Source organism: Bos mutus, chromosome 7, assembly GCF_027580195.1.
Source record: "Bos mutus isolate GX-2022 chromosome 7, NWIPB_WYAK_1.1, whole genome shotgun sequence".
In the NCBI taxonomy this organism is placed as follows: domain Eukaryota; kingdom Metazoa; phylum Chordata; class Mammalia; order Artiodactyla; family Bovidae; genus Bos; species Bos mutus.
In genome coordinates this window covers 57,126,946-57,139,158 of record NC_091623.1, presented here as the reverse complement: position 1 = coordinate 57,139,158, position 12,213 = coordinate 57,126,946, and the positions used below count along the sequence as shown (strand labels likewise).

Here is a 12,213-nt window from a genome sequence, read left to right as displayed (position 1 = left end):
TGTGTGCTGTGGCCACTGAAGCCTAACCCGCGGGTCGGCTGGAGGTCAGCCTTTGCACCACAGGCTCTGTGCCCCATGTGCCTACAGAGCGCCATGCAAGTCATCGGGATCCCAGCCAACGTCCAAGAGCTGGTCCTGCAGCTCGTGGCAGGCATCTTGCATTTGGGAAACATCAGCTTCTGCGAAGACGGGAATTATGCCCGGGTGGAAAGCGCAGACCGTGAGTGTCGGTGCTGCGGAGGGTGTGGTGGAGGCGTGTGTGTGTGTGTGTGTGTGAACTGCTTCCTCCCAGTTGTGGCCCCCAGAAGCTGAGGACCTAAGCGGACAAGATCGATGTCACGGGGCAAAAATGGGGAGAGATGGGAGCCCCCGTGTGAGGCCCAAGAACCCGACCGGCTGCTCCCTTTCTCCCCACCCCACCACCTGGCAGTCCTGGCCTTCCCCGCCTACCTCCTGGGCATTGACAGTGGGCGGCTGCAGGAGAAACTGACCAGCCGCAAGATGGACAGCCGCTGGGGCGGACGCAGCGAGTCCATTGACGTGACCCTGAACGTGGAGCAGGCAGCCTACACGCGGGATGCTCTGGCCAAGGGACTCTACTCCCGTCTCTTTGACTTCCTCGTGGAGGCAAGTAGGGCTCTGAGGACAGGGGTAGGGGAAGACGGGCTCTGGGGCAGCACCAGGCCCAGGGCTTGGACCAGCCAAGAGGGGGAGGGGGAGTGTCTTGAGTGTCATGACCTCGCTAATGCTCAGCTTTGGGAGGTACCACATAGGGCAGGAGGTGATTTGATGGGACATTTAAGGTCTTCCTTAAAAACTAATCTGTGGGCTTCCCTGGTGGCTCAGACAGTAAAGAATCTGCCTGCAAAGGAGTGAGATTTGGGTTTGATCTCTGGGTGGGAAAGATCCCCTGGAGAAGGGGATGGCAACCCACTCTAGTATTGCCTGGAGAATCCCATGGACAGAGGAGCCTGGTGGGCTACAGTCTATGGGGTCACAAAAGAGTAGGACACAACCGAGTGACTAATACTTTCACTTTCACTTTGGCTGTTGCATGGAGCCCAAGCAGGAGGGGGCTATGGGAAATGTCCAGGCCTGGATCAAGAAGGGGGCTGCTGGAATGGAGAGGGGTGGGTGCCTTAGAGAGAGCCACGAGAGCGGCTGTCAGAAGGACAAAGTGATGGACCAGGTGATGGTGGATGAGAACAGGATTTGTCAAGGTCAAGAATGGTGACTAAACGTGCAATGATTGCAAACAGCAGCCTCCTTGGTAGTGTAGGTGGCCTGTTGCCTAAGGGATCTTGGAGACAGTCCTTTCCAGGGGACATTCATGATGGACATGCTGCCCCCTCTCCCCAGTCTAGGCTCTAGACAGGTGTGCAAGGTGCCTTTGGAAAGCCCCAGGGCCCAGTGGCCAGGGTCCACCCTGGCCAAGTCATGATGTCCATCCACACCAAGCTGCAGAATAAGGAGCATATGTTTGAGGCCCTCCACAGGGCCAAGTTCAAGTTCCCTGGCTGCCAGAAGATCCATATCTCCTAGAAGTGAGGATTTACTAAGTTTAATGCAGATGAATTTGGAAACATGGTGGCAGAAAAGCGGCTCATTCCAGATGGCTGTGGGGTCAAATACAGCTCTAATCACTGCCCCCTGGACAAATGGTGGGCCCTGTGCTCACAAGAGCCTGGGCACTGTCCCCTCCTGATTCGGGTGTGCTAAGTCACCTCAGTCATGCCTGACTCTGCGACCCTATGGCCTGTAGCCCACCAGGCTCCTCTGTCCATGGGATTCTCCAGGCAAGAATACTGGAGTGAGTTGCCAGTTCCTCCTCCAGGAGGTCTTCCCAACACAGGGATAAAACCTGTCTCTTGCACTGATAGGCAGATTCTAGCACCACCTGGGTAGCCTGCTCTTTACTCATGCCCACCAATAAATCCCACTTTCCTGTCAAAAAAAGAAAAAAGGATTGTGACTGTAGTAGTCAACACTCCATAGCAATTAATTCATACCAGCTATGGTTCCGTTCTCCATGCACTGATTTATTTAATTCTTAAGAAAAAGCCCTCTAAGAGAGATGCTACTGTGAACCCATTTTAAAGATGAGCAAATAGAGGTGCAAAGTGGTTAAGGGGCAGAGCCAGCTCCCAAGGCAGGAACCCTAATGTCCTAACACCTGGTTTCTTGTAGGAATGATGGACAGGGGTGAGGGTAGGTACAGCGATGGGGAAGGCAGGAGAGACACTGATGGGAGGGGACAAGAGCATTTCAAGAGAGTGGCAGGCCTGTGTAGCCACTCACCTAGTGTCCCTGTGCATCACAGGCCATCAACCGTGCCATGCAGAAGCCCCAAGAGGAGTACAGTATCGGCGTGCTTGACATCTACGGCTTTGAGATATTCCAGGTATGACCCTGTGGCCAACCCACACCCACCCTGAGGGAGGGGGGGCTCCAGCATCACCCCACTGAGAGAGGCACACTTTTCCTCCCTTGGCAGAAAAACGGCTTTGAGCAGTTCTGCATCAACTTTGTCAATGAGAAACTGCAGCAGATCTTTATTGAACTCACTCTGAAGGCTGAACAGGTGGGCAGGGGAAGACAACTGGCCAGGGCCAGGGGTCACTGGGGAGGAGATGTGGGACCATGAAGGTTGCCAAGCAACCAGGGACACCTCAGCCCCACATGGACACTTCTCTCTGCTGACATGTCCAAGCTCCTTCTTCATAGGAGGTTTTCTACCTCTAAAGCTCTGATGAGGGCTGGAGCATTGCCTCTTTGTTCAAACCTTCAATGGGCTTCCTGGTGGCTCAGACAGTAAAGAATCTGCCTGCCAATACAGGAGGCATGGCTTTGATCCCTGAGTCAGGAAGATCCCCTGGAGGAGAGCATGACTACCCACTCCAGTATTCTTGCCTGGAGAATCCCATGGACAGAGGAGCCTGGCGGGCTACAGTCCATGGGGTTGCAAAGAGTCGGACATGACTGAGCAGCACCTGCTATGTAGCAGGCACTGTTTGCAGTGCTGAGAAGACCCCCATGAATGGGATGGACAAAATCCTGCCATTTTCATTCTACCCATCCTGCAGAGGCAGAGCCTGCGACTAGGATTCAGGGCAAATACCAGGAGATGATTGAAGAAGTGAGAAAGGGATTTTTTTTTAAATTATTTATTTATTTTTGGCTACACCACACTGCATGTGAGATCTTAGACTCCCACCGGGGATTGAACCCATACCCCCTGCAGTGGAAGAGCAGAGTCTTAACCACTGGCCTTTCAGGCTCTGAAAGGGATTTTTTTTTTAAGAGCCAAATGGGATGTATTCACGAAAAGATCACACTTCGGGTAACTGGGGCTGAATTCTGGGACCCCAGAGGGAAGGTCTGACCTCCAGAGAAATGAGATTTGTTATCGGAGACAGTCCTAAGTGATGAGACTGGAGGGACAAGTTATGGGGGGGACATCTGTCACACTTCCTCCACCCATGCTTGTGAAACTAACATTCTAGAAACACTCACATCTTTGCCCAGATGCCCGGTCCCATCCCTGCCCCCTTTGCCACCCCCAGGAGGAGTACGTACAGGAGGGTATCCGCTGGACCCCCATCCAGTACTTCAACAACAAAATCGTCTGTGACCTCATCGAAAACAAGCTGGTAAGGGCTAAGCCAGATTTGGGGGTTCTCGCTGGGCCCCAGTCAGAACTAGGCTTGGGAAATCACTGTGCCCCTGAGCTGGGCTTGGAAGAGCTGGGAGAACCCTGGAGGTGGGCCGCTATAGACCCTTCTAACCCACGCTCCCCCTTAGGCAGATGGAGGCCCACGGACATACGCATCAGCCACCACGTCCATTCACTCTGCTCACCTGTCACTTATTCACTCCACAAACATGGCCCCCAAGGCAGGCTGCGGGGAAGAGAGGGGTCAAAGTTGACAGGTCCCCCTTCATCTCCATCTGGGGAAAGGATAGAGGCACGGATCCCTTATGGGGTTCCCCACCCCACCCTGTACCAGAGAGCTTCCACAGCATCCCCACACATCGGAGCTTCCCATCACTTCCGCTCCCTCCCAGGAGCGGCAAGGGGTTGGGGCCAGGCCGGGCTGAGCCCTTCCCCACCTCCTCACCCCACAGAACCCCCCAGGCATCATGAGCGTCCTGGACGACGTATGCGCCACCATGCACGCCACGGGCGGCGGCGCCGACCAGACGCTGCTGCAGAAGCTGCAGGCAGCCGTGGGCAACCACGAGCACTTCAACAGCTGGAGCGCGGGCTTCGTCATCCACCACTACGCTGGCAAGGTGCGCCCTCTCCCGGTCCCTCGGACCCCGCCCCTCGGATCCTCAGACTCCGCCCCTCAGGCCCGACCCCACCCATGAGACCTCGCCCCTCGGACACGCCCCCTCAGACCTAACCTGACTCCTCCCCTCGGTCTCCGCCCACTAAGACCCAACCCCGCCCATCAGATCCCACTCCCTCGGGCCCCGCCCCCACTCCTCAGACCCTATCCCTCGGACCCCGCCCATCAGGCCCCGCCCCTCAGACACCCCCACACACACCTCCAGAGGCTTTTTCCCGCTGCAGCCTCCCAATCTTCCAACAGAAGGAGTTTACCCAGACACCAGCCAGTGCTAAAGAACACTAATCCCCTTCTCGATCCTTCCCCCTACTGACCAGAAATACGATGCCCCCTCCCACTGACCCCCAGGAATTGGCCTAGCCCCCCCACTATCATGGCCTTTCAGCAGGGCTGGTAAACCCACTGTCCACTCCCCTATCAAGGCCACAGCGCTCCCAACTAACAGGACGGCGACACTTGCCCCTTACAGACTACTTGGGTGGCTCACTGGTAAAGAATCTGCCTGCCATTGCGAGAGATGTGGGTTTTATCCCCGGGTCAGGAATATACCCTGGAGAAGGGGATGGCAACCCACTCTAGTATTGCCTGGAGATTCCCACGGACAGAGGAGCCTAGTGGGCTACAGTCCAAAATGACTGAGTACCCCCCCACACACACACACCCTACAGGTACGAACTCCCTCCCATCAACCCCAAATTAGGCAGCAGAGCCTCCTAAGCCCTAATCTGAGCTATAAGCCCCAGTGTCCCCCTGACCCAGAACATGGCCACCCTTCTTCTGATCCCAACTTGGAGACCCCTGGATCGTGCTGCAACCTACCACCTCAGACAGACCCCCTACAGACAGACCCCTACCCAAAGTTTCAGAAACCCATTGTCCTCCCACCCTGGCCAAGGTCCCCCTCCCCAGTTTACAAGACTGCGCACTTTCTCTTTGATCTTATCATGGGCAGTAAACAGTCCCAGTGGTTCCCTGACTGTGCTGCAGCCCACCATTCCTAAAATGAGCTGGGGCTCCGTGCTCCTCATCCTGAGAGTAGCCCGACCAGAACTATAGGGAGCCTGCACCTTGGATGCAGACCCAGTCTACGTGCCAGGCTGAAACCCCCCCCCCCACCCACCCACCAAACTCCAGTCAGTGCTATAACCCTCCTGACACAATCCCCCAGGCTCCCAATCGACCAGAACACAGAGGCTCAATGTGACTTTTTGATTCCAAATTAATTAGCAGACACCCAGGGACTGCTCCCCCCTACTCTCACTCCCCAAGCTGGGCTATAACTGTCACCTCCTCCTTCCTCTGATCCAGCCTGCAGCTGCCTCCCCCAATCTGGACTGTAACCCTCCATCTTCTCTCCCCTCTGACCCAGACTGCAGTCCTAACCCTCCAATCTCACCTTGAACATGAGACCTCCAGGCTGTCCCCCAACCAGGTCCATGCTGTTCCCAACTGCCTAATGTGAACCATAGATACTGCCCAGTCTTCTCACCCCAGAGCGGGCCCCCATGGGACCCCCCATCCCTCACTTCAGATTCTCACTCCTCCCCGTGCCACCTTCTTCCAGGTCTCCTATGATGTCAATGGCTTCTGCGAGAGGAACCGTGATGTCCTCTTCTCTGACCTCATAGAGTTGATGCAGACCAGTGAGCAGTGAGTGGTCTCAGGCGTGGAAGTCTCTGGGCAACTCCCCGTGGGGATGGGGGAGGCCCAGGGACCACCTCACCTTCCCCAGAGCTCCCATCACTCCATAGAGTTTGTGGGGACAGCTGTTTCTAGTCAATTTTGTTGTTCAGTGGCTCAGTTGCTTCTGATTCTTCATGACCCCATGAACTGCAGCATGCCAGGCTCCCCTGTCATTCACTGTCTCTCGGAGTTTGTTCAAATCCATGTCTATTGAGTCAGTGCTATCCACCCATCTCATCCTCTGCCACCCCCTTCTCCTGCCCTCAATCTTTCCCAGCATCAGGGTATCTTCCAATGAGTCAGCTCTTTGCATCAAGTGGTCGAAGTATTAGAGCTTCAGCTTCAGCATCAGTCCTTCTAGTGAATGCTTAGGGTTGATTTTCTTTAGAATTGACTGGTTTATCTCCTTGCAGTCCAAGGAACTCTCAGGAGACTTCTCCAGCACCACAATTTGAAAGCAAATGGAATATAGCACAGGGTGAATGTTCTAAGACAGTGGTTCATAAAGTGCTGATAGTGTGGTTTCTAGAATGGTAACATGAGCATCTTCTGAAAGAAAGAGAATCTCAGGCTCCACCATAAACTGAATGACTCAGAGTCTGCATTTTAACAAGATCCCAGGAGCCATGTGTACATTCGAGTTTGGGAACCACTGATTTAGAGCAACACTGTCCAATATTACTCCACATCCAGTAAAACTGAGTCTACACAGATACTTATTTTTAAATGGCCCGATTCAGATATAAATTGCATTCCATTAAATGCATCCATTTTTAGAAATGATTTTTAATAAATGTACAGAATTGTACAGCCATCACCACAATCCAGTTTGACACATGTGCCTTACCCACAAAGATCCCTCATGCAAAACTGCAGTCAAATCCCCATTCCTATCACTTGTGTGGGCTTCCCTGGTGGCTCCAGCAGTAAAGGAACCTGCCTGCAATGCAGGAGACGCAGGGGTTCCACCCCTGGGTGGTGGGGAGAAGATCCCCTGAAGGAGGAAATGGCAACCCACTCCAGTATTCTTGCCTGGAGAATCCCATGGACAGAGGAGCCTGGTCCATAGGGTCGCAAAGAGTTGGACATGACTGAGCACGCATGCGTGCAAACACTAGTCTGCATCTCACTCAAGGGGTCCACTCATTCTGGATTATAGCCCTCAGGGAGGATCTCATCAAAGAGGAATGTAACAATGAACATAACAATGTTGCCAAACCAAACTCAGGCCTGTCCACCTGACTCACTGCAAAGTCAACCTCCCAAAACTAGGAGGCGGTGAAGGAAAGTACAGCATTAATTGCAGGTCCAAGCAAGAACAGGTAGGTCTACTCAAAAGACCCCAAACTCCCCAAGGGCTTTCAGGGAAGGATCTTTACAGTGTGAGAGAAAGGGTCACAGGGTGTGATCCTTTCACAATTTTCTGATCAGTTGATGGTGAGGTAACAGGGTGATGTTTCAGAAATCTTAATCAACCTGGTTCCAGCTGGTCTGGGGTTTACATGCTGCTGGTCAGAATGTATTTAACTTCTTCTACCTGGCAGGGGTTTTAGTATCTGCAAAACAGCTTAAGGATATGGCTCAGGATATTATCTATAGCCCTTTGTTGTTAGTTGCCAAGTCGTGTCCAACTCTTTGCGACCCCGTGGAACTGTAACCCATCAGCCTCCTCTGTCCATGGGATTTCCCAGGCAAGAATATTGGAGTGGGTTGTCATTTTTTTTTTCTCTCCAGGGAATTTCCCAATCCAGAGATTGAACCCTTGAACCCTCATCTCCTGCACTGGCAGGAGGATTCCTTACCCATGAGCCACCAAGGAAGCCCTCTACACCCACTGAGGAAGAATTGAAAGTCTTCAACTTTCTTTTACAGCTAAACTATCATTATTTTTTCCTGCTTGACTGCTTTCCTTTGTTTCTTTATTTTCTCACTTTTCTGATTAAATTTGCCCTTTGGATTTCAGAGAAGGCCTAGGAGGCTAAAACTTTCAAACAGAAAATAGGCGGGGGACATGGGAAGGAGGAGGAATTGTCTGTCTTTGGGAAGTTCCCCTCAAGGGTCCTGCTCAGGTTCACCAAAGTGAATTTAACCAATCCCCTGTTGATGGACACTGAGGTTGTGCCCATCTGTGGGTATCACCCACGGGGCTGGAGCATCAAGGTCCTTGTCTTTATTTCCCTGCACGCATGTGCAAACCTCTGCCTGTAAGACAGTTCCTCCAAGGGGACCTACCTGTGATGCCAGAGATGCCACATCACTTAGTCAAACTGTCTTCTTTTACTTGCTACCCAAGTCATGCACAGTCACAGAGGGAAAAGTAACAGTACAAATAAATCAAGGAACCAAAAGGATGAAACCCACCCTCTGGTTCTCATCATCACACCCACCAACCTTCAGGGAGAACCGCACATGTACAGCATGATCTCTGGGTCCCAGACACCTCAACAGCCCCACCTCCAGGAAGGCACCCAAGGTTCACCTGCACCTCCAAACTCCTTCTCTTCCCCCACCCAGGGCCTTCCTCCGGATGCTCTTTCCCGAGAAGCTGGACGTGGAAAAGAAGGGCCGCCCCAGCACTGCCGGTTCCAAGATCAAGGTGGGCATGGGGAGGGACAGGCCCAGTTCTACCATTCCTGTGTCCATCTCTCCCCATCGCAGAGCCTCTGCCCCTCCCTCTGGCATCTCCTATTCAACAAGGGCTTCTTCCAGTGCTGGGGTTGGGGAGCTTGGACCAGCTTCCTTAATGTCCTCCTAACCCCCTAAATCCATACATCAGCCATCATCCTAATGATTTTTTTTTTTTTTTTGGTCTTTTGGTCATTTGTCACTTTCTTCTTCGTTATGGTAAAATACACAAAAAGTCAAAGTGTTAGTCACTCAATTGTGTTCAATTCTTTGGGATCCCATGGACTGTCACCAGCCAGGCTCCCCTGTCCATGGGATTCTTCTCCAGGCAAGAATACTGGAGTGGGTCACCATTCCCTTCTCCAGGCAATCTTCCTGACCCAGGGATTGAACCTGCACCTCCTACATTGTCCGGAGGATTCTTTACCTTCTGAGCCTTAACCATTTTTAAGTGTACATCTCAGCGGCATGAAGGACATTCACATTGTTATGCAACCATAACAACCATCGATCTCCAGAACTTTCTCACCTTCCCAAACTGAAACTTTGTCCCCATTAATCACTAATTCCCCATCCTCTTCCCCAGCCCCTTGCACCTGCCATCCTGCTTTCTGTCTCTATGGGTATAACTCTTCTGGGGATTTCCTATAAGTGGAATTGGACACTTATGTGGCTGGTTTATTTCCCTGAGCATAATATCTTCAAGGTTCACACATGTGTCAGAATTTCCTCCCTTTTTAAGGCTGAATAATATACCACGGATATAATGGATATTTTCTTATGCATTCCTCCACCAATGGACACTTGGGCTGTTTTTACCTTTTGGCTATTGTGAAGAGTGCTTTTATGAACATGGGTGTACCATCATAATAATACTTTAATAACAGTATATTGGGCACTTCTCAGTGCTGGCAGCAGACACGAGACACTTTACAGACAGGAGATTAGTCCCACCTGGCAGATGGGAGGCCAAGGCTCAGAGAGGTGCAGTCACTGGCCTGGATCGCACAGCAGAACTGTGATCCATGCCAGGCTCTCTCTACCACTCCTCCAGTCTTCCCCCTTGGAACAATTTCCTTTCTAGTCTCCTCTGCAGGACTACCTCTCAGGCATACACGTGTGATTCTCTGCTTTTAAAACACCTGTGCCCCAAAGGACAGGCAGAAATAACCAGGGAGTGTGTGCTCCCACGTGCTCAGCTATTCCATCAACAAACCTTCGCTGAGCACTTACTCTGCGCCTGGCTAAGCAGTGAGTGCGGCAGGGGTTCAAGGGTCAGGTACACACACATGATATCAACCCCATGTGGTATGTGCTAACAGAGCCACACAGGGACCAGGGATACCTGAGTCCATCAGGTGCCACCCTCCACATTCCCGTGCAGCATGTCTCAGTCTCTTGGGGCTGTATTCAGAATGGGAAGACAGAGGGGCCAGAGGGTTGCATCTGTGCCCCCCATCCCCCATCTTCTCTCCCCTCCTTAGAAACAAGCCAATGACCTGGTGTCCACGCTGAAAAGATGCACTCCCCACTACATCCGATGCATCAAGCCCAATGAGACCAAGAGGCCCCGCGACTGGGAGGAGAACAGGTGACCCCACCCCACCCCCGCCCCATCTAAGCCAGTCCACACTGCCTGTCCCCAAGACCGACCCTCCCTTGCAAACCTCCCCCCCCCCCAACCCAGGGTCATGGAATCCATCACAGGTCTCACCCAGGCTAACCCCTAGGACCAGCGCAAATTTACACCTAGCACTGACCGAGGTCTCCAGGGAGGATCCCAGACTGTCTGTGGAACTAATAATACAGTCCCCCTCATTCCCCAGACCCCAGGACCCACCCCTAGAATTGATCCTAAAACTGACCACGAAGCAAACACCGACCCCTCCCCCTAGAAGCCAGGCCCCCAGTGCACAGAACTAACTCCCAAGTGGACCCCTGGACCAGCACTGAACCCCCTCCCTAGACCTCAGAACTCACCCCCCAAACTGCTCCCAGCATGAATCCAGACACCCCCGGAGCGGTGAGGCCGCCACCAGGGGACTCAGGCTGCCCTCTCCCCAGGGTCAAGCACCAGGTGGAGTACCTGGGCCTGAAGGAGAACATCAGGGTGCGCCGCGCGGGCTTTGCCTACCGCCGCCAGTTCGCCAAGTTCCTGCAGAGGTGAGCTATCTGTGCCACACTCACCCACCGCCCGCCCCACCCCGTTCCCCTGTCCGCCCCCCGCCCCCCAACTCCAGTCGCCCCACCACCACCCGACGCTCCGCCCACCCTGCCCGCAGCCCCACCAGCCGCTCAGACCCTCCCCCGCCCCGGCCTCAGGTACGCCATTCTGACCCCCGAGACGTGGCCGTATTGGCGCGGGGACGAGCGTCAGGGGGTCCAGCACTTGCTGCGGGCAGTCAACATGGAGCCGGACCAGTACCAGATGGGGAGCACCAAGGTGTTCGTTAAGAATCCTGAGTCCGTAAGTGTGTGGGAGAGACAGACAGACACCAGCATCACTTGCATGGTCCTGTTCTTCAGGCGCCTGGGTGGCCGTGGGCACGTTTCCTCCCCGCCACCCTCAAGCCTCGGTTTCTCCATTTGGAAATTGCAGAGAGTCCTAGTCACCCTGCAGGATCAACGTAAGAATTAGACAAAATGGGAAGTCCGAGGCACAGTGCTCAGGAAAACTAAGTTAGTGGGACTTCCCTGGTGGTTCAGTGGTTAAGATGCTGAGCTTCCAGTGCAGCGGGTGCAGGTTTGATCCCTAGGGGAGGAACTAGGATCCTTCATACCAATGGGCATGGCGGGGGGAAAAAAAAAAATAAGCTAGAGGGTCCTTGGGGCCAGGAAGCTGCTGGAGAAACACACATCCACCTGCGGTGATAGCCCGTTGGAAGGGACCAGAATGTCTTTTTGTCCCTTCCTTTCTTTGTTCTTTCCTCCATCTCCTTCTATCATCTTCATTCCTTCCTTTGCCTTCCTTCCTCTTGTCCTGTTTTCTCTCTCTTTTCTTATTTCATTCCTTCATTCATGAGTACCTGGACCAGAGATTCAGGTCAAAGTGGCAATTTTCTTAGTTTATTTTTATGTGTTCTTTGGCTATGCCACACAGCATGCAGAATCTTAGTGCCCTGATCAGGGATCGAACCCAGGCACCCTGCAGTGGAAGTGCAGAGTCTTAACCACTGGCCTGCCAGGGAAGTCCCAAAGTGGCAATTTTCTTGTTATAAGACAAATCTCATTTCACATCCTCCAACATAGAAATAATCCTTCCAGCACACTGTCATCAGTTTCTAGCCTTTTATCAAAAGGCTGGACGCACCTGAAACTTTATGCTGCCTCTACTTTCAGGAACAAAAGCAACAACAAGTTCTAGGGATCTAATGTACAGGGCAGTGTGGTGATTAAGGCTGGCAGTACTGTATTATATACTGGGGGCTTCCCTGGTGGCTCAGACGGTAAAGAATCTGCCTGCAGTGTGAGACCTGGGTTCGATCCCTGGGTTGGGAAGATCCCCTGAAAGAGGTCATAGCAACCCACTCCAGTATTCTTGCCTGGAGAATCC

General features: G+C 53.0%; 1 protein-coding gene and 1 pseudogene across 1 annotated transcript in view; both read left to right on the top strand.

Moving 5' to 3' along the window:
- Positions 1-12,213, top strand: part of MYO1F (myosin IF) — a 37,082-nt gene that overhangs the window by 14,618 nt on the left and 10,251 nt on the right. Inside the window, exons 9-19 of the mRNA XM_005890714.2 lie at positions 88-220; positions 431-627; positions 2,321-2,401; positions 2,495-2,581; positions 3,564-3,650; positions 4,126-4,293; positions 5,917-6,002; positions 8,550-8,631; positions 10,145-10,251; positions 10,725-10,823; positions 10,983-11,127. Of these exons, the coding sequence (XP_005890776.2) occupies positions 88-220; positions 431-627; positions 2,321-2,401; positions 2,495-2,581; positions 3,564-3,650; positions 4,126-4,293; positions 5,917-6,002; positions 8,550-8,631; positions 10,145-10,251; positions 10,725-10,823; positions 10,983-11,127 (1,272 nt within the window). The remainder of the gene's footprint in view (positions 1-87; positions 221-430; positions 628-2,320; positions 2,402-2,494; positions 2,582-3,563; positions 3,651-4,125; positions 4,294-5,916; positions 6,003-8,549; positions 8,632-10,144; positions 10,252-10,724; positions 10,824-10,982; positions 11,128-12,213) is intronic.
- On the top strand, positions 1,228-1,313 carry LOC138988689 (small nucleolar RNA SNORA70; annotated as a pseudogene).